Source organism: Podarcis raffonei, chromosome 2 (genome assembly GCF_027172205.1).
Source record: "Podarcis raffonei isolate rPodRaf1 chromosome 2, rPodRaf1.pri, whole genome shotgun sequence".
In the NCBI taxonomy this organism is placed as follows: domain Eukaryota; kingdom Metazoa; phylum Chordata; class Lepidosauria; order Squamata; family Lacertidae; genus Podarcis; species Podarcis raffonei.
This window is the reverse complement of record NC_070603.1, coordinates 41,852,710-41,880,234: the sequence shown is the minus strand read 5'-3', so window position 1 is coordinate 41,880,234 and position 27,525 is coordinate 41,852,710. Positions and strand designations below refer to the sequence as shown.

General features: G+C 41.8%; 2 protein-coding genes across 6 annotated transcripts in view; both read right to left on the bottom strand.

Moving 5' to 3' along the window:
- Positions 1 to 1,230: 1,230 nt before the first annotated feature.
- On the bottom strand, positions 1,231 to 8,485 carry MFSD6L (major facilitator superfamily domain containing 6 like). Of its 4 annotated transcripts, none has more exons than XM_053376185.1 (2): positions 8,403 to 8,485; positions 1,231 to 6,082 (listed from the first exon to the last, which is right to left on the bottom strand). In XM_053376185.1, exon 2 carries the CDS (start codon positions 6,046 to 6,048, stop codon positions 4,102 to 4,104), a length of 1,947 nt encoding a protein of 648 aa, XP_053232160.1. In that variant the 5' UTR covers positions 6,049 to 6,082; positions 8,403 to 8,485; the 3' UTR covers positions 1,231 to 4,101. The 4 variants fall into 4 exon arrangements, with proteins under 4 accessions (XP_053232160.1, XP_053232157.1, XP_053232158.1 ...); XM_053376182.1 differs by lacking the exon at positions 8,403 to 8,485 and adding an exon at positions 8,214 to 8,359; XM_053376183.1 differs by lacking the exon at positions 8,403 to 8,485 and adding an exon at positions 8,124 to 8,187.
- A 3,349-nt stretch (positions 8,486 to 11,834) lies between these two features.
- Positions 11,835 to 27,525, bottom strand: part of PIK3R6 (phosphoinositide-3-kinase regulatory subunit 6) — a 35,281-nt gene continuing 19,590 nt past the window's right edge. Inside the window, exons 10-22 of one of the 2 annotated variants that reach the window (XM_053376180.1) lie at positions 27,269 to 27,452; positions 25,448 to 25,595; positions 23,950 to 24,042; positions 22,718 to 23,174; positions 21,430 to 21,529; positions 21,193 to 21,315; positions 20,410 to 20,520; positions 20,184 to 20,274; positions 19,718 to 19,788; positions 19,192 to 19,282; positions 17,544 to 17,614; positions 15,196 to 15,308; positions 11,835 to 13,817 (exon numbers count right to left, since the gene is read on the bottom strand). In XM_053376180.1, the coding sequence (XP_053232155.1) occupies positions 13,661 to 13,817; positions 15,196 to 15,308; positions 17,544 to 17,614; positions 19,192 to 19,282; positions 19,718 to 19,788; positions 20,184 to 20,274; positions 20,410 to 20,520; positions 21,193 to 21,315; positions 21,430 to 21,529; positions 22,718 to 23,174; positions 23,950 to 24,042; positions 25,448 to 25,595; positions 27,269 to 27,452 (1,810 nt within the window). In that variant the 3' untranslated portion in view covers positions 11,835 to 13,660. The remainder of the gene's footprint in view (positions 13,818 to 15,195; positions 15,309 to 17,543; positions 17,615 to 19,191; positions 19,283 to 19,717; positions 19,789 to 20,183; positions 20,275 to 20,409; positions 20,521 to 21,192; positions 21,316 to 21,429; positions 21,530 to 22,717; positions 23,175 to 23,949; positions 24,043 to 25,447; positions 25,596 to 27,268; positions 27,453 to 27,525) is intronic. The other variant, XM_053376181.1, reaches the window with a different exon arrangement.

Here is a 27,525-nt window from a genome sequence, read left to right as displayed (position 1 = left end):
GCAATCAGCACACCATATTATATGTTATTTGACCTGAACTCTAAAAACATTCAACAGAGATTGCAATTTTGCAATTTGAAATGAAAACCAAACACACACAGCGTAGTTTCCAGATACCAGGCAGTTTGAAAAGATGGCAATTAATAATGTTTATTTACTTGCAAACCTAACTAAAATAATTATGGGATACCAAGATTAAAACAAAACTGAACTAGACTCCTGTGATCAATGCACAAGAGCAGAATAAATTCACAAGATCAGGTAGCACATTGATACTATAACATATTAGAAGGTGGATGAAGAAATCTCCATGTGGAAGAAGAAAAATGGGTGGGTTTACAGTAAAGATAGCCTTAACGTTTTACATAGGAAGGCACTGCTTTGAAAGCATGTTTGCTGCCCTGAAAACATATGTTGGAACAAGCTCTAGAAGAGATGGTTCTACATATTTCCAAGGCATTGAGGAAAAGCCAGAGACTTATGGTTTGACTGCTGACTGGCTAATGCCTGTGCTATCATCAAGAAGATGGAATAGTAAAGCACCCCACAGCATGTTAAACTTTATGGCTGGGTTAGGTCAGAATGTTTGTTGCTCTTATCATGTGGTAAAATTCTGCTTTCCCTCAAAGCTAGCGGCACAATCTAGCCAAACTTTAGCTTTTTATGTCCTGCTGGCTTCACAGAAGAGTTAAACATGTGCTGTGCAGTGCAATTCTTCTATTTATGCATGTGTGCTCAAGACGTCCCACTGAGTTCGGTGAGGCTTACTTGCAGGAAAATGTGCATATGATTACATCATTATCTTTAAAAAGTAATTCAATAGGTCTTAAAATGCTCAGTTGCGACTGGATCATTCTCTAGGATTTTTGTTACTTAAGCGCATTAATGCACTGAGATGCTTAAAAGTTAGTCTTTAATGCTACTCATTACTAAAGCTATGTAATTAACATTAATACTGCCAGTCATCACTTGCTAACATAACACTGACATCTAAAAATGGATTTTGAAATTATTTCTACAGCTGCATGTAACAATTCAGGATCGAACTCATGCACATTAAAGAACACTGTGTGCAGATGTCATATTCCCATAAAATATCCTCACACACAGCTTATGTGGGGAAACTGACAAATATAATCAGTGGGAAGGAAAGCAGACAACATGATTACATGTTTATTGAAAAATTGTGTCAGTCTGTCCTTTACTGGAATAATGAAGTATGAGATGAAATCAATCAAAGCTTTTTATTTGGGGAAATACAGAAAACATGGCTTTTTATAATATAAGAAGACCCAGTCAGATTTGCATTTATAGGATCTCTTTGTAATCCTTTAGTAGCTGTAGTATTAATATAACAATATTTTCTTATGGAATATATTTATGAAAATTTGAATAATTATAGTATTTTATGAGAACATCTATTTGACACTTTTATGAAAAAACATTCAGCTCATTAGATATAGGTATGGTTATTTTTGCTTATCTTATTCATTAACTTCTTGAATATTAATCAATTTGTAAAATTTGTACAATATATATACATAAATATCCTCATATATATTAACCCCACCCCCAAAGTAATGCCAAATGTCATCATATACGGTACTTACAACCAAGCTACTGGGTTCTATTTTTATCAACCCGAGAAAGAGAACCTGGGCTAGAGTTATGCCAATGAAGGATTGGTCTATATGGAGAGGGACAGATTTCGTTTTCAATGGCTTCCACTGAGTTCTATGGACAAAGCAAACCAGCAGCATTCTGGGACACAGCTGAGAATGGCAAAACTTTTCGCAAACAGAGAGCAATCAGGGCTTTCACCTCAAACCATGTCCTTGTTTGCACTGCTTTGGGATTGTGGCACTAGGACAAATCATTTCACTGAGCAATTTTACCAGAAGACACTGAGTCACAAAAACAGATTTGCACCAGAGCGAGCTGTTAAATATGCAATCTAGAATGAGTAACAAATCTTCTTACTGATGAATGGTAAAACTTGCTTCTCAAAGCACCATATTTTCGTAATACTGTTCTGCCTATCAGCCTCTGCTGAAGTGAAACTTGCTAGGGAAAATTACTACTACATCAAATACTTATTAAATAAAGTTCTCTGTAAGGACAGTTTATATTGTTAATTCTTGATACAAGTTGGTATTTACTTACAACACCACACACTTTTCCATACCCATAACTACCAATATGTAAACATAGGGTGTGGTCAATACTATTTTCTTAGCCAAAGGGCAACAACATTCAGAGCAACATGCCTAGCATTCATGCAAAACACATGAAAAGCCACTTGATAAATTCAGACAATTTAGACTATGGGAGTTTCATGACTTGAACTCCCAACATCTTTTTTCTTTTCAAAAAGCAGCTGGGCAAGGGACACCCTTTGCTTGTGTGGTGATTCACCAGTTTAATGTTCCTGCTTCATGAAGTTTCTATTAGCTGTGGAAGGGGAAAATTTGGGCATAAAACCTTTACCTGTAGATTGCCCTCTCCATGGCTATTACCACCTATAGAAAGATGATTTGTATCAAGGCTGTAGCATGAGGACAAGCTACTGCAGAACAGTAAAACATCCTATTCAAGCTTCCTCCCATCAAACGCAACTTGTTAGCAGCAGCACAGTTTGCACTGGAGAAATGAAAGGAAATTTTCCAATAGCTTGAAATGTGTGACAATTTAAAGTAAAAGGTGGATTTTTCTGTAGTGTGCATTTGAAAGGCCACCTTCCAACTTCCCATGATGCTACTAACATCCTTCTGAATCATGATTCCCCTATGAAATAAAGATATAGCTCTTCTCGAACACACACGTATAAAGCTGAAAGTGTATATTCTCTCAGGCAAACATGTGGGATTTGTAGCCCTCTGCATTGGTTAACTTGTTCCCTTGCCTGAGTAAACTGAATCAGTCAAACTAGATTATGGCTGAGGGCTGGATTCAACTAAACTGTTGCGCTAGAATGAGCCAACGCAATGAATCCTGCTAGCACAATGGCTATTTCCCTCCCTCTTCTCCCTCTGTGCCTCCCCCTCATTGGCTCTGGGAAGGACTTAGGAGAGGGAGGATTGTTCCATCTGCCAAGCAGAAATGCTTATGCTGATGGAACAATTATAAGAGCTTGACACTGAATTCCTCTCACAGTGTTTAAGCAAAGCCCTATGAGTACTAAAAAATGATTCTTAATATCCATCACCTAAGAGGGGCAAAGCCTTACATCCTAGAAACTTTGCTTCCTCATCCATTGGGTCTAATGTTAAGGGGCCCGGAGTTAACTTGTACAACTCAGTATTTCCACATATGCTATTAATACAGGATAGAAAGTAGACAAGAGATTTGTGAACTGCATGTGCATTCTAACCAATGTAGATTTTATATTAACATTACAAGTGTGAGATGTTTAAAAAGAAATGTTTTTACTGTATGGAAGTTCCCAGTCAGGAGATGAGAGATATTCTGAAAGAATATTTTCTTTCAGAATAATACTGACCAAAGGAAGCCGCATACTTTGCCAGCAATAAGATCTACATAACCACTAGACAATTTTATTCCAGTATTGAGGCCCACTTATTTAAAGTGCTAGTTTCCAAAATGATGTTGGATCCATAAAAATAAAGAATCAGCATATTTGTTTCTACAGCAGTTTGTGCCCAATTGAGGACAAAATTGAAAGAAGAGACAGCATGTTATCTACTAGGAATTAACTAGTAGTGAAAAAAAGATTAAATTGCTATGAATTACAACCTCCTATATGGCCAGCTGGGTCTCTAAAGATAACCAATTTTTGTCACTATTGAAACTGAAAAACTATTAATTTCAGCAGAAACTAAAAGTCCCATTTCCTTGGATCATGAAAACTTAAATCTTAGAAAAGCAAATAAAATGCTACAAGTTTTTGCAATAAATTAATCTTAGGAAAATAAAATCTTTATAAAATCTTTATAATTGCTTTCTTTATAAATATGTACATCATAAAATCCCACTGCTAGTAGAATGGCTTCTTACAGATTCCATGTGCATCATTTCTAATAGCATCACCCTATTCCTCCAAAGTCTGTTCTTTGCCTGACAGACCGATGAAATGCAAGACTTTTACCAATTCCTAGTGAAGTTCTCGTCTTTCATAGCTTTCACCAGCCAGTCCCTTTCTTTATCATCATCATCGGAGTCACTCATATCACTAGAATCTGCAGCTAGGAGTCGGGAGTAATTAATTCTTTTTTGACGTGGCAACTTGGATTGGACAATCAAGAACAAGATTAACCATAGTATTAAAGTAATGGAACATGCCCGATAGAGCACTGCTAGGCCAAAGCTGTTCACAACAAACCCTCCTGCAAAACTTCCCAGACTGGCTCCACAGCCACAAGAGAGGCCCTGTAGGACAAGGTGGAGAGACCTTTCTGTGCCAGGAGTGGCAATGTCATCTGCCAGCATGTTCACAGCCCACCACAAGGCACCATTGCTGAAGGCACAGAAGATCTGGATTGGCAGCACAGACCAGGTGTTCCATAGGAAGGAATAGTAGAGCAGTTGTGCTGCAAGGCAGCTTAAACTCAAGGCAACTGTGCCACCAGCTGAGAGAGTCCTTAGTAACTTGCTTTTGAAGATGTAGAGCAGGATTTCGGCAATCAGTCCAATGGCCACTGAGAGACCCATGTATAATTCACTGCTGCCTTGGTCTTGCATTTGCCAGAAAAGAAAATTCTGCACAGTTGACCCAATGGCACCCGTGAGGAAGACAGTTACTGCACACAGGATGGTTCTGCCATCGCTCCCAATCAGGTTTAAAGCTTTGACTGTTTTGTTTACATGTTCACTTTTTTTGGACACATGAATGGGAAAGAAGACACTGACAGCCAACGTTAAAGTCAGCAACATGGCATAGCCATAAAAATGCACTGCAAAACGTGGGATATTCGTGCTCAAGAAGCAACTCAGCTGATCCACAAATATTGCTACACCACAGACACCCATAGATGCTCCTAAGTAACTCCAAATCCAAAGATTTCCATATCTGTCTGCTGCATCAACGAAATCAAGGTACTCATAGAGGCTGTCCTCAACCATCCATCCAAGAGGTGCAGCCAGGAGCTCCCAAAGAACAACAGCACCTAGCACCATAAGAAAGGCCTGGTGTTCACTGTCCAAGAAGTCAGTACCTTGTAGTAACCAAGAGCTCATATCCTGTGCTCTTTCCCAGCGACCTGACAAGTTTTTGAATACATATTGTGTCTTTTTAAGAGGTACAGGGGCTGTGTAAAATGAGAAGTTAGCACTTCTTTCTGAAGAGTCATTTTCCACAAATTTTTCTTCAATATTCATATCAGCAGGTGGGCTACTAGTTGCCTTCACAGGCCTGTTTACAGTCAGTGTCTCCAACGTTTGTTCTCCTGGGGAAACTTCTTTCCCAGAAGTACCAGATATCACACCATACGGAACATCAGTGAATTGCTGGGTACTTGTATCACCATCGTTGACACCACTGTTGATCACAGAAGGGATATTAATAGTGGAATAAATTTTGAATGGTGCATTTGTTACTATTGGCTTTCCAGTAGTAATCAAGTCCTTAGAGATTATTCCAAATGATTCAGTAGAGAGTGTTTTGTCATCAGAGGCAGGGTTAACATTCATTGTACTTGGACTGTTCACATTTACATCAGACACCTGGTTTGCTGTCAGTAATTTATTTGGATGCTGGCTCACATTACAATACCTATAGACAATGTCCTTGCTCGGTGGTGGGACAAGAGTAAGAAGCAAACTTGCTCCAACTGAGCACAGTAGCGATCCGCTGATGAGAACTTTTCTCTTATTGTGAGTTTTTGCTAAATAGGAGCACAGTGGAGCCCAAAGAGAAGTGACTAAGTGCTTTAATCCTATTATAATCCCTACTAATGGTGCAGTCAGTCCAAGCTGCCGAAAGTACAGAGTTAAAAACGGAATTGCACACGCATTTCCTGCACCATAAAGAAAATGGAAGAGGCTAGCAAGAGTTAGTGCTTTGTTCACATCCCACTGGTTGTTTGTATTCATGGCTTCAGGTGTAGGCTTGGCTCCCAATTTTGTCCTGCAAATTAATAAAAGAAAAAGAAAGACTTGTCAGTATCGAATAACAAATTAGAAATGCCAACAAGGAACATTTTCACTTATTGTCAGCCACCTTGAAGTCTTGTTGTCAGCATGAGAACATTGTAAGAAAATGAAAACAAAAAATTCTTTTTCTAGCACTGCAAAAAGTTGTATTGGTAATCAAAGCAGAAGTGCAGTTACATATTTACAAACAAACAAACAAACAAACAAACCCTACAACAATAGTTACTGTGCTTGGTTTCAGCCATAGAAACATTCCATATCAGATGCAGCTTTTAGGAGTTCATGAAAAAAGCAAATTCAACCTGACTTGTACAAATCCTTCTTTACTTGCCAGAACAGATATTAGATTGCAATCTTATGCATGTTTACTATGTTTACCCATTTAACTCAGTGGGATTCGTTTCTGAGTAAAGTTTTTTTCTTCTTATTTTTGAATAATTTCTTACACTGATATTCCACTTTTCTTCTATCATGGCACCCAAGGCATGTGGTTCCCAGGCAACCAGCTATACAGGCACTGGCCAGACCAAGACCTGCTTAGCTTCAACAAACTGGTAGTCTCATGTGTATTCAGATCAAACCTTGGGATGTTTATGTGTATGCCGTTAGAGCCTTTACAGATTACTACGAGAAGCATTTTTTAAAGCTCTACCCTCATACTAAACCCTATCCAGTGCCAGTTGCATGATACCCCTTTCCTAAATAATGAAAGGACTTTTAAAAGGGTCTTGTAGTTTATTAACTTTTTTAAAAAAGAAAAATCCAATGGGATTTAAGCAACTCACATACAAAATTGCAGCCCAAACCTTTTTTAAAATTCACAAAAGGTTTAGCAAGCCTACCATAAAGCAGATTTAAAATCAAACATAATGGAGAGAGAGTGATGTCTTCGGTAATATGACTTGTGAAACCAACTTCCTGTTCTAATATGCAAATAAGGGATGACTCATACTTTTTCTAGAGACAAAATATTGCAGATCGAGTGCTGGGAAAATGCTATATCATTACAATAGCTGTGTTTCCTTGAATAAAGTTCAACAAGTGAGGAAATGTGTGCATTTACGTTGTGTTACGAAATAAAACGACCAGAAAGACTCTTATAAATAAGAGTTCTCAAAGTATATAGCAGGGCATTGCTGAAGCTCATCTTCATAAAATCACTGATAGTCTACTACAGTGAATTTTGTGAGGATTCCCAGGTTCACTGGGCAGTGAACAGCAACAAGTTATTATAGTTAGCAAAAGGAACTGACTGAATGCCAGACACATAAAATAGGTCTCTACGTAAGGGTGTGTGTGGTGTAGTATTTCAAGGAACAGGAAACATTTGCTTTGGGTTGCTACCAGATTGCTACCAGTCTCTGTGTTATTTCAGAATGAGTCCAGGTGGGGTGGCATGATTTTAGCTTTATACTTCAGGTCTATGGGAAAATGGCAAAGACCAGCAGCACTGCCGTGCAACAGAGCAGAATGAAATCCAGGATTTTTAACTAGCCTTTAAAAAGAAAAGTGAAGGTGTTTTGTAGAAGCACGATGCACTGTGTGTCATTTTACTTGGCACGACTGCTCTGCCAACTGAAGCGGCTGTGTAAAATAAACAGGCAAAAACATGCTCTGCTGCTGACCATTAGTTTTCAGCGACCTGTTGTTGATACTCGAATGTCCATTAAAAGCGATGGAAGGGTACATGTTTGCCCGCAGAAGCATGGCTGCCTGCCAGCAAGGCCCTGGATCCCTCCCTCGCTTTTCCACACCGAGAACGTCGGAACAGTTCCTGAGGTGGCGGCCCGTCATCCCCTCACCTGCCACCCACACGGGCGACTACTTAAAAACAAGCCCCTGTCAGTCCCTGTGGGTAACGCTCCTCTTGGCCCCCCGTAGCCACTCATCCCCCCCCCCGGTTCAGTGGGGCGCAAGCCGCCTCCTGCCAACCCAGGCAGACACCCCGCCCACTCCTCCCCATAGCAAGTGGGGCCTGGGGAACTCCCCCAGCCTCCCACCCTCTCCCCCCGCACCTCGCGCGGGTTGCCATGGCAACCGCCGCCAGCGCCCGCCCCTCTCGTGCCGAACTGCCTCTTACAATGCGCGCGCGGAGCCTCCAATACCTGAGAGGAGGGCGTGGGGGGCGCGGGGGCGGGGGAAGGCGAGACGCCGCTTCTTCCGTTGTTCCACGAGGACAGCGGCCTCGGCCTGCTGTCAGCGGGAAAGCACTCTCGCGGCGCATGCGCCGCGGCGCACCTGTCCGCCGCGAGAGAGAGCGCGAGCGAGCTGCTCAAGCCCCGCCCCTTTTTCACCTGCTGGCCTTGGCCCTTCGGAGAACTCTCCAGGAGCCCCTTCCGGCTTCGCTCGCTCGCTGCTCTCGATCTCCTCCTCCTCCTCGAGGGCGAAAGTGGGCTCGGCGGGGGCGCCTCAGGGGGGCGGGGCAAGCGGTTGCTAGGAAACGGCGGGTGGCCTTGGAGATGATGATGAGGGTGAATTCTTATCCTGTGCGGTTCGCACATTGACATTTCTAAGCTGTTCTGACGTTGTGGTGCAAGTTCATCATATGTCTTCTGAGAAGTGAGCCCCATTCACTTCAGTGGGATTTACTCCCAAGTAATTGGATATATAATAGGACTTATTATATATATTTATATATAATTTTATACACACACACACACACACACACATATTATAGATATATAATTGGATATATATATAGAAGGACCCTTGGAGCAGTCCCTCTGGACTCTCCCACTCCTCGGTTTCTACTTCTAGCCATACCTGTTAGAATAGGTTTTTCTTCTCATGTTTTGTCCCTTATTCCGATACTCTGTTTCATGTTATTTATATCCCCCCACCCCACCCTTCAGCACACCATGTTCCCCAAGGAGCTAAAATTAAAAAGCCAAAAAACAACAACCCCACACTAGAGTTAATCAAATAATTAACCCAATTAAAATGAACAGTACATAAAACGACGGAGGCAGGGAAAATTACAGTGGGGAAGATCACAGGGTTTAAAAACATTGAGAAAAATAAAAAGTCTTCTCGCAGAAAAGACAGTCTCTTCACCCTCTTTCAAAAGATGGGGACACCCAAATGTAGGATCTGCATCACTGGAACCCATATTCCTACGGGCCAGAGAATAGTGGGTGAAACGGCATTTCAGATAGTTTTGATGGGATGCAAAAAGAAGCTGTGTTTAATCCTGATTGTTTTCTTTCTCTTCAGCTCACCATGAATTCAAGGGGCTTAAGTCTTTTTGTGGTTTTGCCTCTTGCTTCATTGATATAACTGCAGCAAATGGTGGTGCTTGGGACAAATCTATTAAAGCCAGATTTAGGATCAGCTACTAAGGGAACATAGGCCTTTCTATCAAAATGGCTCTTGTAATCCCAGGATAAAAGTTCCTAGAGCCCAAATAACTTGGGGATTTATCCACAAACTAATCACAAGTAGCATTTGTTTTTCATACCTGTTACTACAACTGGCCAAAAAATAAAATAAAAATCCTATAAATACCATGTGGCTATATAACTTACACTGCATAATTAGGGTACATGACTCTTCTTAGCTTTGCTAAAGAAATCTATGCCATCTCCTTTGCAATGGAAGACTTTTCCAGGAAAGATCCCTGCTGGATCCCCAAGTTGAGGTCCATTGACACTGATACTTACTACCATGTTATTTGCTGTCATTATGCTGATGAAAACCACCAAGACAACTGAATTTTCTCTCATATATGAGTCATTTAAAATGTATTTTCAGAGTCTCTGGTTCTGCTGTCTACAAGTTGGCTTCCCTGTAATGAGAGGTATTCTTTTTCAAAGACAAATTAATTATTTACTGGTAAAGAATTGTACAGGTGGTTTGTCTTTAACTAGGTTTTATTTGGTTTCCAGTTCAATCTGTTTGGTATTTAAGTAGTCCTTGGTGAAACACATGAAAGTAAAGTGATACACAAATGGACTTCTCTGGAACAGTAGGTAAAAGTAAAGGAATAGTATAAAGTTTCAATGTACCTAGATTATTTTAATATCTCACTTATGTGGAATTACACTACAGTCACAAGCATATTTACTTGGAGGCAATAACTCCATTAAAACTAATGCTGACTTTTGAATAACTATTGTTAGGACTGGGGTGTAAAGCTACAAGGAATACAATTGGATAATCTTAAAAGATAAACCTTCTGTTCAGTTTTGATGCTCTTTGACTAAATATATATTTGCCCTGCTTCAGCAGCGTTGCATCAGATACTCACAGATGTATTTCAAATTTAATTGATGTGGGAGCTGAAAGCAGTTCAGATCCAACCAGACACAGAACTTTTTAGCTCTTCAGGTGTTACTGTTTGCAAAGCCATATTGTTGTAGCCTGCCAATAGGTAAGAAGGAAAGTGGAACACTGTATCAGGATTACAGAAGACTTTGGGTTGAGCATAAAGCATCATTAAAAGATATAAAGAAACCACCCAACCCCTTTGTACCTTTGCAGTGTTGCTATGACTGAATGCTTAAAAGCTTTCAATTGAAATCATTCTTCTACACTCCGGAAGCAATCATATATAACGTCCCACTTGGGTTGGGGTGTCCCCCCCTTTTTTTTGGAATATCGTCTCCAGAACTACAACATCCCTGTCCAACTTTCTACTGGAAACAATGGGTTTTCCTAACATTAGATGATTTATTGGAACTGAGGCTACAATACCTGTTAAAACTGCAGTTACAAACACACATATATCCACTGTGTTGCACTTACAATACAGAGGTGCATATTGTACAGCTTATCACACAAATGAAGTGCCACTGTAGAAAACAGCATCTGTGGGACCTTTGGGTCTCCAGATGTTGTTGGATTAAAACTCCCATCATCCCTGGCCACTGACCAAAGGTTCTCCACACTATACAGTCTTGCAATGGAATCAGAATGTGCAATTCAACAGGGGACACGAAAATCATGTTGATATAACTAACCTAAGATACAGGATATCTTACTTCTGCTGCCAACTGTCAAATGAATACATGACATCAAACATCCTTGGAAGTTATTTAATGAAATTAAAGGATTCCACTTTTGAATATACAAAGTGTATTACATCTGTACAAATAATTTATAATTAATTTACATAATATACATTCTTAGTTAATACAGATATCTCCATTACAAAATTCAAAGCAATCCATCATATAACCTTCTGGTTTGTAAACATGTAGCCACAGCACCATACTTAAGAGAACCAATTAAAAAAATGCTTAAGACTGCAAACATTTTGAAATCTTTTCTTGCTTTTTTAAAGCCACTGTCCTTAACAACTCACGGGAGTATCACTGCTACATGTGGTTCTATCAGCTGCTATTTGACCTACATTTTTATTATTTTTCCCTCTAGGAAATTTATCCTTTCCACATTCTAGCATATGTCTACTCTTAGTGCCTTCTCCCCTTGCAATAAACCTTATGGCATTGTTTATGAATTACCATATTTTTCGCTCTATAAGACGCACCAGACCACAAGATGCACCAAGTTTTTGGAGGAGGAAAACAAGAAAAAAAAAATTCTGAATCTCAGAAGCCACAACAGCAAGAGGGATCGCTGTGCAGTGAAATCAGCAATCCCTCTTGCTGTTCTGGCTTCTGGGATAGCTGCGCAGCCTGCATTTGCTCCATAAGATGTACACACATTTCCCCTTACTTTTTAGGAGGGAAAAAGTGAGTCTTATAGAGCAAAAAATACGGTACTTTAAAAGTCTTACATTCAGACATGAAGCAACTGAAGTAGAAACATACTGTTGTTTAGGCCGAGAATCAGGGGCGCTGCTAGAGGTGAACTCACAGAGCATAGACCCCAAATCTTGTCCTGTGTGCTCTGAGTTTCTGGGTGGGTAATGAATTCAAGCAAAATGGTACATTGTGTGTTCTTTTTATTACTTATCCCCACCTACACCAGGGGGCGTCCTAATAATGTAAATCAAAACAATGCAAAGGTCCTGTCTTGTGCTGCACATGACATGCTTTGTGTCATTTCAGAAAATAAAATTTTATTTTACCATTTAGCTTTTATTTTGAATAGAGGTTTAGGACCTCTTAATCTTGCCCAGGGCATGGGAGTAATAAATGAGGGTAAGTGAAGCAGATTTGACATGATTTCTACAAGATCTGTTGAGAGATTAATTTGGGGGTAAATGAATGGAAGAGGAGCTAATTTGGGGTGATCTGGGGGGGTGCAAATTAACTGAATAATTTATCTGGATGATTTGGAAGGGAAATGAATTGGCTTGCCTTCTGTGATATTTATATCATAAATCTGTGCTTATACGTATAAATCTGCTATGCAAATTTGTTTCTATGGACCTCTGCCCCACACTTTTAAAGAACCTAGCAACACCCTTGCTGAAAAGTCCAAATGCCTTGCTGTGTAAGATCTAGAAGAGCATGATGTAAAAGAGTAAACTGTAGCAGCAAGCCAAGTTTCATGACACCTTGGAGTACAGCAAGTTTATCAATTTGTGCCCCCTTCTTTTGCATGTTTTAACACCTGGCTTTTAGGTCTCCATTTCCATTTTACTATTTATATTGTATTTAGCTGCAATTTTATTGTGAACTGGGGAGGGACCAAATAACAAAATATAAATATTTTAATTAATAAATAAATAAAAATACTGAAGGCAGGAAACAGTGTTGACCTGACTCTGCCACAGCAAGGCCCACTAACCTTCTTGTGCACCTGTACAGCACCACCACAAAGTCCTTCCTTCATGCCACCAGTGCTGGAGGTTTATTGCCTATGCTTCACTTCATGGCTAAAGCACTCTGCAAGATAGCAGGAGCCCAGTTCTCATGGGAAAACGCTTGACCTCTGTCTGCATAACATTTTGCCCTGCCTATGGTACATATTGTGTGCTATTCCACACAGTCACCACCACATATGTGCCTGTTCAAACGTCTCTATAGTCACTTGGATTCCCCCTCCCAATTCCTTTGATGGGTAGCATGTACACCCTTTATCCCAAGATTCTGCTAACAACAGCAACGAAAATTGCATACTGTTTCATTAAATCCAAATCCCTAAATTCAGAACAGTTGCTTACCTGTCTGTGGTAGTTCTACAGAATAACCATATCTATACCACAGTCCAGCAACACCTGACTAAGCAGAGCTGTGATCACAACTAGGGTTCAAAGGAAAGTATATTTAGCATTAATTACCACCATTTCATTTGTTGTGTCCTGGTGAAACAAAACTATTCTCTCCTTGCCCAGTGGAAGATGAATATAAGGAAAGCATGGCACTGAAGTCTGAAACTCTCATACTCTGTTTTGTTTTGTACACGCCCCCTGCCACAGTTTTATCTGCTACTATTATAGAAGGACACAGCTTCTCTGTACTGGGCTGGGATTCATCTCCTGCTGCAGACCTGAGCTGTTGTTCTGGTCTCCTTGCTTGTTCTCCTTGTTGTTCTCCTTGCTTTTTCCTTTCTTCCGCGAACTGCTTCACAGGAGGAACACAATCACTAGATATTCCCTAATCAGACGCAGTAAAAGATGAAATAGCTGTGGCTATCAGCTTTTTCACTGAACAATGCCTGCAAAAGTGTTGATAGGTAGCAATAAAGATTTAGGTAAGTATTTGGCCAGTCCCACATCTTCCTCTTCCTCAAGGCTAGACCGTCTGGTTCTTGTCTTTTGTAAGCAGTAGCTGGGTTCTAGGCATGGGAAAACTTCAATACTGCAAGAAAACAAAAGATGTTGTTCCATTTGCTAAATACACAAGCTATTGGTCAGAATCTGATCTGGTGTTCACCCAATTCTGATATGAAGTTCTTTTATCTGGAAAACCTGTTAGTGGGTATTTGAATCTCAGGCAATGAGGTGCATATAATTTGCAAAACCTTTGCATATATTTTGAATGCACACCAATAGTTGACATTATCATTGACAATCACTGAGGCTGATTAGTCTGAGAAGAATAACATGGGTGGTGTGCAGCTAACACATCCCACCAGCGTAATCATTTCTGCTTGCACAATGGAACTCCCACCTTCCTGCACACCCCCTAAATCTATTCTAGGGGCGCCCCCAACCTGCAAGGCACACACAGGAGGTAGTTGGGGAGTCATTCAATTGCACAAGTGTAAATCTTTGCTCTAATGGAATATGTTAGTTGAATATCACCCAGTACCTTTAAGGGGGCTAAAAATGCTATAATAGCTTTGTATGACAAATTTAGGCTTTGCCAAGGAGTGTGGTGTATGTTAAAACGAGAACACTTCAGTGCTGAATCCTGCAGTCCAGAAAGAAAAGGGTTAGGGGACTTCTGGCCCATGAGGCCATTTTCTCCAAATCTCACTCACTTGTTAGACAGCTGACATCACTAGGTGATGTCAGCTGATGGGTGAGCAGTGGGGTTCAATCCTGCTGACTGCTGCTTCACCAGTGCTTTCCCTGCACTCATCAGCTGGTGAGTGTGAAGTTCAATCCTGCTGGGTACTACTTTCCCTCTAGGGAACATGCTGAGGAAGGACAACTTTGACAGTGAGCAAGACTATCACCATGCCCATCTATCAGGCACCTAATGTCATCATGGCATCAGACCATCGGCAGGTGGGTGGCCCCGTTCACCTGTCAAAGTTGATGCATGGGGTGCAGGGAAATAAAGCTCTGGTCCTCAGGCCCCAAAGTTTCCTGACTACTGAGATAAAATAATTGCCCCAAACATCTAAATTTTACAGTGATGTATGCACAAAAACCAACAGAGTTTTAAAATTCTGTAATTACTTGTAAATACTGTAAAGCCTTGATTTGTCACCGAGTAGGTTACATCTAGCCACATGAGTTAGTTACAAGATACAGGTGGCCCTCAGAGTGATTTAAGTTGCATATCCCAATGTCAAACCATGACAAATAAAGCAGTATAAAACTGCTGAAATCTGAAAGACCAAAGTCCTCCACTGCTTCTGATCCATTTCAGTTTCCCTGGAGGCAGTTCTTGAGTTGACAGTGGTTATCAGTAGCACCCACACCTTGTTCAAGAACTGGCTTTGAGGAATGGGGAAGGGACACCTGGGTGAAAAGTTAATAATATACAGTTTATTGGAGAGCCCTACCTGGTCACATTCTTGTAGAGTCTCCTAGAGTCCTTGTCTAGGCACACAGTGAAGGTCCTTTGTTCTGTGCTTCTGATTTTGATGTTGCGTGTTCGAATAGTGTTTGTCACTAACTGGAACAAAAATGCAATAAAATGCTCTGCTTAACAGGGGGTGGGTGCTTTTTTTAGTCAAGGCCAAATGCAAACAAGTGATGTAATACATGGTGTTACTGGATTAGCAAGTTTTTTGTTTTCTGTGGCATGAATCTCAAGTTTCTACCTTAGCAACAGAAAACAAAAACCGGCAATAGAATTGTGCAAAGGGTGGGTAAGCACAGAACAAATCCTGCTCTAAAAAGCTGTCTCTCAGGGCACATCCAGACATGATTCAGAAGATCTGTGAATAGGATTTCCTGCCTTTAATAGCAATGTCAGCCTCAAGGGGAACAGACTGGACTGGGGCTGTGGCACAAGGGAAGGATGGGTTAACCCTTATCCCTGTGCTCTTTCCCCCACTCTCTCAAAGCTCCTATTTGCTACTTGGAGGAAAACAAATGCAGTTCTATCCAATGAAGTAATCGCATTAGTGAAAGGACCTCTGGCTGCACAGTGGATCCTACTTTCTCTTTTCTCTCCTGAAGCCCCCTGCACCCCACCCAGATCTGTTCTGGAGGTTACCCCAACATTCCAGAGCAGATTTTTGGGCAGGGGGCACAGGGAGAGGAAGTTCTATTGCACAAGTCCTTGCACAACAGGGCAACTTTGTTAGATACAACCCATAAGTCTTCTGAAGTCCTCAGGTTGCATTACTGATATCAGTCCTTCTACAAGTTTAGCGAAGCATTTTTTACAAAACATTAATTACCACGTTCAACAAACCAAAATGCAATGCCATTTATTTTCCGTGTCAGGTTCCACAAAGCAATTCGCTACACAAGCTCTGTACTGTGACAGATTATTTTGGTAAAATCTGTTTATAATCATGACTGTTGGGCATTTTACTGTTGCTCTTAGGTTCACCAATGAAAAAGGTAATTATGTATTGCCAATAAACATTTAGAAACCTGCAAAGTGAGTGGTTACAAGATAGTGGCTTGGTTCTGACATTGACAAGAGTGGAAACTTAAATATTCACTGCTGGTGTAATCAGCCTATTTGATAAATTATGCAATGGAGAAATCATTGATAATTCATTTCTCTCTTCAGATACTGAAACTAATTGCAATGGAAATGCTGTTCCAACTGTGCATATAAGTTTGTTTTATTCAAAAATCTTCAGCTCAGTAGGAATTATTGATGGTGAAATGGGGGGGAAATCTGAAGTGAAAAGCAAGTGTATGTGATGTATAAGCCTGAAATGGAACCCCTTTTTCCTTTCTTTCACAGGTGCAGGAGAATACTTCTTCCAGCATAAAATTAATCTTTGAGGAATAAATGTAATTTAGAATCTAACATTTTGGATTACAAACCTAGTGACTTATATATCCTTCTGGAAAGGAAATGGATATTTCTTTGTCATTTCAATTTTAGCCATGTGAAATTGTAAATAGCTACATATTGGAAGAATAGTGCCATGATGAAAAGAGGAAGAAAATATCTGTCCAACAGCATCACACGAAGGCTGACTATGCAATTGAAATTATGAAATGCTTGTTGAGCTGTTTGTCCTGTGTCAAAGCCACTTTGTGTTGTACATATCCTGTGATCTGAGATGTAGGTCAGCATCAGGCAGTCAATTTACTAAGGGGCTCATCAAAGAAGCTTAACAGTTTCCATTCCAAGTGCACACATACCCTTGCAAACCTGATTGCTTTCTAACCCAAAGGACTCATGTAACATTCTTTTCTGGGAAAGGAGGATTTGCATTCCTCATTGGGAAAGCACAAGGTTCAATAACCTAAGTAAACAGCTTGAAGGGATCCTGATTCAAGTATCAGAGTGGCTTCAGCACCTGACATAGTGACATAGAACTGCTATGTGTGAAAGTTTCCGTCCCCAAAAAAATACACAGGGTCGTTTTTGTTGGAATTTGAGATTTTAGCAAGATGTCGTTAATAAAGAAGCCCATGGAGACTCAGCAGACATGGTCAACAGAAGAATGAGGAAAGGAGGTTGTAATTTTTATGTTCAGCTACTATGATTATTCATTAATGGGTCTAGGGTTGCTGATTTTTGCTTCAGAAAAAATTTGGAGCAAACTTAACTTCTACACTAGGTGGGTTCATAAAGTTCCATTGAGGGTAACATTTTTTATGATTCTCTCCTACTTTGTATTGTAAAATAGGTGGAAAATCCTACATTTCCTCCCTGTAGATACTAAGCAGCACCACTAAGTTCCTAATTCTGAAGAATCAGAGTGTCACTTACAGAATATGATCGTCCTGAGAGGTTGGATACTTTTACAACTTCAGTAGTATTCACATTCAAGCACACCAGATCTGCAGAGTACAATGAAGAAAGATGGATGAATCAGTCATGACTTTCGCTCTTCTTTTTGCCTCGACTGAAGCATTTGCATGATCCCCTGCCATGTTTAGCACTGGCCCAAATGTCCTCCATGACTAACATCGTTCTATGCAGCAGTAGAAGAGAGCTCTAGAACACAGTCAGAACGCTGCTTCTCCTACCCTGAGAAACAGCATGGAGAAGTTCACTCAGACTTTATAGTTCCTCCTCGTCCTCCCTTCCTAGGACCTTTTAAGATATATGGGGGGCTGTGGGGGGGGGGGGCTACACAATGAACATACAGCTACAATGAACATACTCTGTTTTTGTGCAACAGGCATAGGCAAACTCAGCCCTCCAGATGTTTTGGGACTACAACTCCCATCATCCCTAGCTAACAGGACCAGTGGTCAGGGATGATGGGAATTGTTGTCTCAAAACATCTGGAGGACCAAGTTTGCCTATGCCTGTTGTGGAAGATCCAAGTGTTTCTTAAAGAAAGACTTTGAAGGATATATTGAAGGGATACAAACATTTCCCCGAGGTTCAAAATTGCTGGGGAAAATGTGTGTATTTGTTCCCCAGCTTAGCTCCTCCATTGCTGCATGGAAGGTGGTTGTATGAGTTTCATTGGCACCTATTGGGTGGTGCATGTAGCATCACAGATGATAACCAACACAAGTCCCACCATTCATTTATCATTTCTTTTTTAAAACCATAATTTAGCAGCTGATTGCTCCCTCACAAGAACAGGGTGTCTATGAAAAAACAGACATGCATAAAAGTAGGTGTCACACAATTTTGGAAACCTCACTAATTGTTTGTCCTACATAACATTTTGAGGACTGAGCCTGGGGTGGGGGGAACAAGTTTCATCAGTTTGAAGCAGAAGGAGTTGTGCAGAACACTGACTGATAGGGTCTCTGCAACATCTTAAGGCACTCATTTCACAGAACATTTTTTAGCATAAGAAAACAACTGTTGGGTTCTTTGGGGGGGGGGAACAGACACCATGTGATTGCTTAAATGTGTCTCTCCCAAACCAATTTGCTGGCATTCTGTGGGTCTTGTTTGTTTCTCTTATTTGATTACTAGCAGCCTCATACCTAGAGTTGCTAAGGAATTCTAAGAAATCAAAATATCAGTAGAGTTTCAGCCCACCATCTTGGTGCAAAATGGTATCCAACTGTTTCAAAACATAGACAAAAACCTGCTGTTTGATCTCAGGATCCATCATGCATACTTTGGTTACAATATTGTAAGAAGAGTCCAAATGCATAGTGAACAAACAGCTGTCTAAAATATACATTAGATTAACTCTGAGCTGTCCCTCTCTTCAGAAATGAAGTGGACATCTTAACCTCTCCCCATTTTTTTTGTGACAGCAGCAAGTTGGCAAAAAGAATGTATACCTACCATGAAGCACGTTTAGACTGCTCCTTCACTTTGGAACAAGAGTGCATGTCATCTGCAGAACTCCAGCTCTCGCCCAGGAATCCAGCTAGGAATCCAGAAAAGTGGAAGCCTAGAAAACTAGTGTGTGCTTTCCCCACCTATACAATGCCTTTACCTTCAGTCTCATTTGAGGGAATGGCTTTAATAACCAGGCCTGTGGATCGCAGTGAAAGTGTCTCCTCCTTCTCACGGTTACTCAGCAAAACCTAGACAGAAATCACCATTGTTTCCCAGTGAAAAAAATGCATCAATCCTTATTGGAAACAATGGGTTATTATTTCAACCATACAGTATAACCATTGCTGTTTCTATATTTTGAAACAGTGCTCTTTTTTTCTTTTTACTGTAGCAGACCATTGTTCTATGCCTTTCATGTGTCAGGCAATCAGCACAGAGAACAGTGGAGAACTCCCCCCATCCATCCAGCAACTAAGAAGCCGATCATTCTGGGTAAGCATGAAATATGCAGGAAGAAAAGCCAGGACAGCTTAATTGTCTCTCTAGAAGTTTATCCATATTTTCTGGACCATCAATGAAAACAAATTACAGGTTCTGCCAGCATTCGTAGCCTCATCATGCCATGATAATTGCCAGGACTCTGTACCTGTCCCTTCCTGCCCACTATTTATAAATGTTCTCACCTTCTTATACATGAGTGTAAGATCTGCACCAGGAACTTCTACTGCTAGCTTCTTTTTCGTTGGTAGAGTGTCTGCAAAAGAAACAGCCACAGATTTCAATTATCTGGGATACTGACACAGCTATCTTCCCATTTAAGTTTACAGGGGGAGGGGAGAGGATGAATATTGGGGCATACTTTTCCTTATAAGGACCTATAAGTACAGCTGGAGTGGGAATAGTATGTGAATAAAAGTGACAGGAAAAATAAGAGCCAATGAGTTCTGCAACTGATGGCATCACAGAAGAACACACAACTTGGTGTTTTCCCCCCAATGACCAGTTACCCTTCTGCCTCCTTTCTTAACTTTTTATTTTCTTGAGACACAGCCTGGCTGAAGACCAGCGAACACTTCCCCAGCTGGAGAGATCAGGGAGCTCTGAAAGGAGCTCTGCGATATCTAGGGAGCCCTGAAATGAGATACAGACCTCTGGAAGGGTTGAATTCTTCAAGCATTAGACTCAATTCAATCAAGAAAATGTCCTCAACAGGCTCCAAATCTGCATTACTGAAGAAAAGCTGAAAGGCAGAAAGAGGCTCTCAAAGCATGGTTCCTTCCAAGTGGGTGAACTGTTACAAGTGTCATGAATATAATTTTTGTGCAGCCTGGTGGTAAACTTCACAATGCTCAAAGAACAGGAAGAGAGCACTGACCTTCACTGCATACACCTGGAAGAAGACTGGCTGCAAGCCCAGACGCACATAGTACGCAATCACATCGACGATGAACAGCTCAGAGACTGTAGATTTGCTTGGAGAAGAGGGCTGTGTGGGATCAAAGACGACTGCTTCAGTCCAAACCAACTGCCAAGTTACCTGCTATTTCTGTTAGCTTCCTGATCATTCCTGATATTTCACCTGCTTGGTGAATTAGGCAGCCAAGGGATGGTACACATAACTCATGTTGTATCTACAACACTATAGCCAAGAAAGTGAAATACTAATTTTTTTTAAAAAAATTGGGCCATTCTATTCTACCTCTATTATGAGTTGGAGAGGAAGAACTAGCCTTTCACCAGCAAGCATGCTAATGGATGTAAGTCTAGATCAGGGGTTGCCCACATGGTGTTCTCCAACGGTTGGACTATAATGCATATATTTCCTGATGATTCACCATGCTGGCTGAGCCTGATGGGAGCCTCAGGTTTACCCATGGTCTAGGTATACATAAGATCTGGAAGTACTTGGCCCTTGCTTCTGACTGAGCACCAGCCTCAGTGACAATTCCTTCTGCCATCTGAAGAACATTCCAAAAATTCCCATTGTTGTTTCTAAGGCAGAGGTGGGGAACCAGTGGGCCTGCAAATGTTGCTGGACTACAACTCCCACAGTCCCTGACCATTTGCTCCTGCTGGCTGGGGCTGATGGGAGTTGGAGTCCTTGGGTTCCTATCCCTGTTCTAAGGAATACAAGCAGAAGGAAGGGCTCCTCTCCTACCATGGTGGCCAGCTTCGGAATCATGTGACAGAGGGTGTTAATGTTGCTCTCGTACCATGGATCAGCTCTTCCAAGGTAAGCAGCCAACTCACAAGGCTCTGTCTGGTCAGGCAGAGCACCTTCCTGGAAGAGAAGAAGTAGAGTAAGCTCACCAGCACAAAGAGCTTAGGACCGTGGTAGGAAGAGGATAACCACAAACTAGCTCTGCCGTCCTCTGCATGGCCCTGAGCTGCTCACCTCGGTGGGGGAAGATGTGGGTTGTTCCTCCACAACAGGCACATAGTAAAATTGCACTTTTAGCCTTGGTGTAAGAAAGGCACGTCTGCTCTCCCGCTTCCTGGAAATGAGGAAGGGAAAATTGTTCTTAGGTCATTCCAGTATCTCATCTCTTCTGGTGGAGAGGATACAGGTGGACTTGTGCACATAGTATTCTGATATCCACAAATAACGGTATGTAGGGGGAGGAATCCATGTCATTCTCTAGCCAGGAAGAATATGGTTGCCACTATTTCCCATGGAACTCCTTGGTATGTTCCTCCCCCTCCCCCCGCTGTCCCTAGCCAGCATAAAACTTCCCATTAAATCATGCTGAGCACCCTAAAGAGACCTGCCTGTGCCCATGCCATTTTCGTACTAACACCTTGTTCTAATCATGACCATGCTTTCACATCAGCAGTGCCTAGAACAGAGTGGTCCAACACATGGCCCCAGGGCATAATGTGGCCCCCAATATCTTTTTGGAAGCCCTTGGCAATATTTGACACCCCCGCAGGCCCAGCCCTTGCACCACCCTTCCTCCAGCCTCCTCCCCAAAGCCTAGTTAGTGCTTGGGAAGGAGGTGGGAGCGCTCTAGTACCCTGCCAGAGTCTCATGCCTCCTTTCCAAAGCCTGGTGCCTCACTTTGGGAAGGCAGTGTGAGGGCTGGGGGGAGGGAAGCATCAAATTGTGGGCTTGCTTCCTACACACACACACAAGGCAGTGTCAGACCCTCCAAGTGTCCCTATTTTCCAGGGACAGTCCCGGTTTTACAGTAGCTGCCCCAGTTTCTGGTTTGATCTTGGGATGTCCAGTGTTTCCTTAGGATGTCCCTATTTTAATCAGAAAAATATTGGAGGGTATGGATTTATCTGACCCCTGAGCCATCTGAAGGCAGCCTTGTATAGGGAAGCTTTCTTAATATTTAATGTTTTGTTGTGTGTGTGTGTGTGTGTGTGTGTGTGTGTGTACACACACACAATATATATACTTTGGAAGCCACCCAGAGTGGCTGGGGAAACCCAGTCAGATGGGTGGGGTATAAATTATTATTATGTCTCTATTTTCTTCAGAGAAATGTTGGAGGGTATGGGCAGTGTGTGGCCCATGGGTTCCATGTCAAAGTATTCTTGTGGCCCACTTGGTATGAGAAGTTGGACCTCCTTGGCCTAGAAGGAGATACTGCAACTCCACCACACAGAAATGGGAACTCTGTCCCAAACACAGCAAAACTCTCCCTCTTCTCAAAGTCATCATGACAGTCACTTACCTCAGGGAGTAATAGGCCTGGGCTAGGCGCCCCAGAATTCTGTCATCACCCAGTACCAAGACACGAGCTGTGTGCAGCCGTTTCAGCTGAGCCACCGGCTCCATGACGCTACCCCCAGATTTCCGATGCAGCTTCCCAGCAGGCTTTGCTCCTTGCCCATTAGAGCCGCTCTGTAGGAAAGCGAGGCTGTCCAGAGGAGACCCCTTCTTCTTCATGCAACCTTTCCTCTGGAGCCGAGAGTGCTCAGCCTCAGCAGTGCAAGACTGATTTTCATCACCCAGAATGGGCAGGTCTCGCTCAATCCCACTGTCATTGGAGAGCACAGAGAAACGTGTCTGCTCACAGCAGTCAAAGTCTGGCCCCATATCCTGAAACTCAAAAATATCCAGTTCTGGACTCAGGGAATCCTGTTCACAGGATTGACTTGGCGAACGGAGGAATAGCACCAACTCCTTCCCTAAAATGAAGAGATGGTTTGTGAAATACCTAGAAGGCCATCATAGTTCTTGAATCTTCACACGGCACAGTGTGGCATTGTCCCAACACTACAAAAGTATAGTTTCTTGCCCACATTCATAGGCCAGACTACTTCAGTCTATGTGCACATACACAACATGTTTTAATATAATGTAGGCTGCCTCCTGACACGAAAACACTACCTTATTGGTTCCCATCCTTTCCCCTGAGATGGTCAGAGCCAATCAAAATGTTCAGGAGGAAAAACATGTTACCTCCCTCCTGGGATTCTACAACTTCAGAATACAGGTGAATAGTTCCCCCATGTTGAAAGATAAGAGCTCTTATATTTATCTTATCTTTATTTTAAAGAAAGTAGGCATGGCAAGGATAAACACATGTTATGAGCTGTGCACTTTTTAAGAGGCATGCTTAAACTGGTCAATTTTATTTTGAAAGAAAGGGGGGAAATCACAGGCCCCCCCCCCAATGTAGAATATGCTTCTAATCTGGATCAGAGCCTCATGCAGGTTTTCTTCTGAGAAACAGTCCCCTTCTCACTGCCATTTGCCCCCCAAAAGAACTGTCTGCAGTAAACTACACCTGGTATGGTAGCCAAAAGGAAACCAGAAGGGGCCAAAGACACGTTGCTTGCAGTGACCACAGGGACACTGCATCCCTGGAGTGACTCCGCCCTGCTTGCCCTCTCACAGAGTGAAAAAGGATAACAACAGCTGCGTCCAAGTGAGATACAGGCCATGAGAGCAGACACTCACAAAGCTGGTCTTCATCTCTCCACAAGTGGAAGCTGATGTTAGGGTTGGGTAAAGGGATGCCTGAACTTTTTTCTACTGCTGTCTTCTCCACATCTGTAGGACACAGAGAATTTTTTTGTTAATCTTTCAATTTCAAGGAGTACAGTGAAGGCCAGACAAGTAAAAGCAGAGACTAGGAACTACACTAGAGGTCGAGGGAAACATACGGTAAAGGGAAAGTGGAAGTCCATGGGCTTTTTTAAAAAACAAAACAAAACTGTGGCTCATTTGCCCTGCAGTAGCCTGATGAAGAGCCTTCTTATAATTAAGCTAATGTATAAAAATGTGAAGCAGCTAGCCAGAGGCTGATACATGGCAAAATAGCAGTTTCTTCAGGGCAATGAACAGCACCAATTCCAGATACAGTGGTACCTCAGGTTAAGTACTTAATTCGTTCTGGAGGTCCGTTCTTAACCTGAAACTGTTCTTAACCTGAAGCATCACTTTAGCTCATGGGGCCTCCAGCTGCTGCCGCACCGCCAGAACACAATTTCTGTTCTTATCCTGAAGCAAAGTTCTTAACCCGAGGTACTATTTCTGGGTTAGCAGAGTCTGTAACCTGAAGCGTATGTAACCTGAAGCGTATGTAACCCAAGGTACCACTGTAGTCAGAAAAAGCCTTGCGATTGCTAGAAATAAACATTTATCCATTATATTTCATGTTGTGGGGAAAAGATTAAGTTTTATTTAGTGTAGTTGCCTGCTGGGTGATAACTAACATTTAAAAGTGTCAAATGACATCAATGTAGGTGAACGTTGATGTTTCACATGCAATGTGTAATGGTTAGAGTGTCAGACTAGGAGTTGAGAGACCAGGGTTCAAACCCCTCTTCAGCCATGAGGCTCACTGGGCGACCTTCAGCCAGTCGCTCTCTCTCACCTTAACCTACCTCACCGGGTTGCTGTGAGGAAAAATGGGGAGGGGAGAACAATGTACCACCTTGGAGGAAAGGGGGCATAGAAATGCAATAATAAATAAATAAAGCATTGTGTCGGAAGCTTGTGATATCCCTCTTCGTTGATTTGGGGTGACCAGTAATATCACCTCTTACCATTGAGCAGACCCCCAAATTATACTTGGCACTTTTGCCCATTTAGCCTTCTTGTCTCTAACCAGTACAGGGTCACACTTACTGAACAGACACACAAATTTCCTTCTCTTCAGAAATCACTTTGAAGTTGGTCTTTTTTAGTGCCGAGGACTGCATGCAAATATCTATACAAGGGGGTGATCCTGAACAAAGCACAGAGCCACAAGACACAATCGCCTTTGGGTGCATAAATCAGTTTCCACCCTTTCAGCACCTGAACCAATGATTTTGCCTTTCACACTGTTGTGGGTGCTGTGGGAAGCTAAGCCCACAAAAGCAACTACAATAAGGGCTCAGGACTCAGTCCCAGATGAAGCGCATGGGCTGGGGTCCTTTTTCACATCCCAGCCTCGAAGGGCCACACTTACCTTTCTCTGAAGTGCTCAACAATGTGCTGTAGATTTTCCCCAATTCTTCAACATATTGATTGTATTCTGCACTCATATCTCTTCCTGCATGTTCAATGGCTGCCATCACTTGCTGAAAATAGTGCTCGGTGACATCTAAGGGCTTTGCCTGTCACAGGGGGAAGGAGTAATGAATCATTGCTGGAATCAGTGTTTCTTTTTCAAGGGGTACTCAAGGGTATGCAGTACCAACACCTCTTTTTGTTGCTGTTAAAAAGTTGGGCACTTACTATAACAACTTCATGGTGAGTACTGTCACCTATTTTTCTAGGGAGGGGGGGGAGTCCTGGCTGGAATGAAGTTCACAGACTGCAAACACCTATTCAAGCTTTTTTTCTTTATAGCAAATTACGCTACGCATGTATGGAACTCACAATACTCAGCTCTCCCTAACTCAAAAACAATTTTGTCATTGACATGTATGAACACATGGGGAAATGGGTAGACATGCGGCACCTGACAGCACTGCTAGCAGGTTTCTTAAAAGTATTCTTAAAACTTTGTTCGCTTCTAATATTTCTTATTAAAAGTTGACCTTTTAAGACTTTGGGAGTAATTTCCTTCCTTCTGTTTCCTAAGCTTCCCTTCTCCCCAATCTGTACTCCAATAAATCTTGTTAAAATGCCAACAGACAATTCAATTTGGGATAAGTGTTTTATTTCTGGCTCAAGGAGGGCAATAAGCGCCAAAGGCAAGAGAACTGACTTTCATAGAACAATCCCTCTATGTGTCTACTTAGACATAAGTCCCAATGAGTTCTCCAACATAAATGGATGGACTGCAGCCTCTAAGTACTTTCTCATTGGCACAAAGTCCCAGTCAAGGAGCAAAAGATAGTCAAACAGCTTCAAATAAATGTTGGAGAGGATGTCAAGGAACTGGTACATCTGCCTGCATGTGGTGGTCATATCCTCTAGTGGAGGAAAATTTGGGAAAATATCTTAAACAAAATTAATAACATAACTAAAACAAAATACCCTTAAGTCTCCAAGTACTTGAAATACTGTTTTCCAAAGGACTGATAGTCTACAACACATGAGAAAACGTTTTCACATTCCTCAGCAGCAGCAAGAGCAATAATTACAATCAGTGAAAATGTTTGTTGTATCTGTCAAGTCTGGTGTATTTGTTAAGGCTAGGGTTCAAATTCGGAGGCTTTGGGAACACTTATTAATGGACAAAGTCACCAAGAACATGGCAGTTATGCAGAGCCTGAAACATTCATTAAAAACTTGCAACATTCTATACAATTTGGAACCCATTTTTTAGATATGTTTCCATGAGTTCAATTGGCCATACTCCTAGGTAACTTTAGAAATTCTAGAGATGGCTGTCTTGGTGGTGGTGGAACTAATCAGGTCTGTGGCTCAGCATTAACAAAGTCTCTGTCTGGACGTATAACTTTGCAAGAAGACTAGCAAAACCCCAAGAATCAGCCACTTACCATAAGATTCATTTGCTTTCTTTCCATCAGTTAATGTACCCTTTTACACAGTGGGGAAAAGGTGATCCGTTTGTTTTTTGTCTATATACGCCAGAGTGTACTGGATGGAGTGGTGTTCTTAAGCCCACAAGTTGTTTTGTTTAAATCTCTACCTTCTGCAGTTTTCATCTGAAGCAACACAGAGTAACTTTTGCTCACACATCCACCCCCAGTATGAGAATAATAGTCTATGGAGTAACTGTATAATGGCAGCCCTCCAGATGGGAGGCAAGTGACTGGGAATGTCTGGTATTTCTGCTTATGGAATTCCATTTATTTCAATGAAATCTTTACAATACCTGAAGAATGCTGTGCACGTTCTTAACGTGACCGTGTTCCTTCAGCACTGTTTGGAAGGCACGTTCTATCACACAGAGCATGCAGGACTTCATACACTGGGACATCTGAGCAGCCTTGATTTCATCAATGAGTGCCCGGCATACAGCTTCAGACAGCAGTTCTGGATCTACAAACATGAAAACCCTGGGGAATGAAGAGTTAACATATATAGAGACAGCCACACATTAGTGCAGATTTATTTTTTGTGTGTGTGATA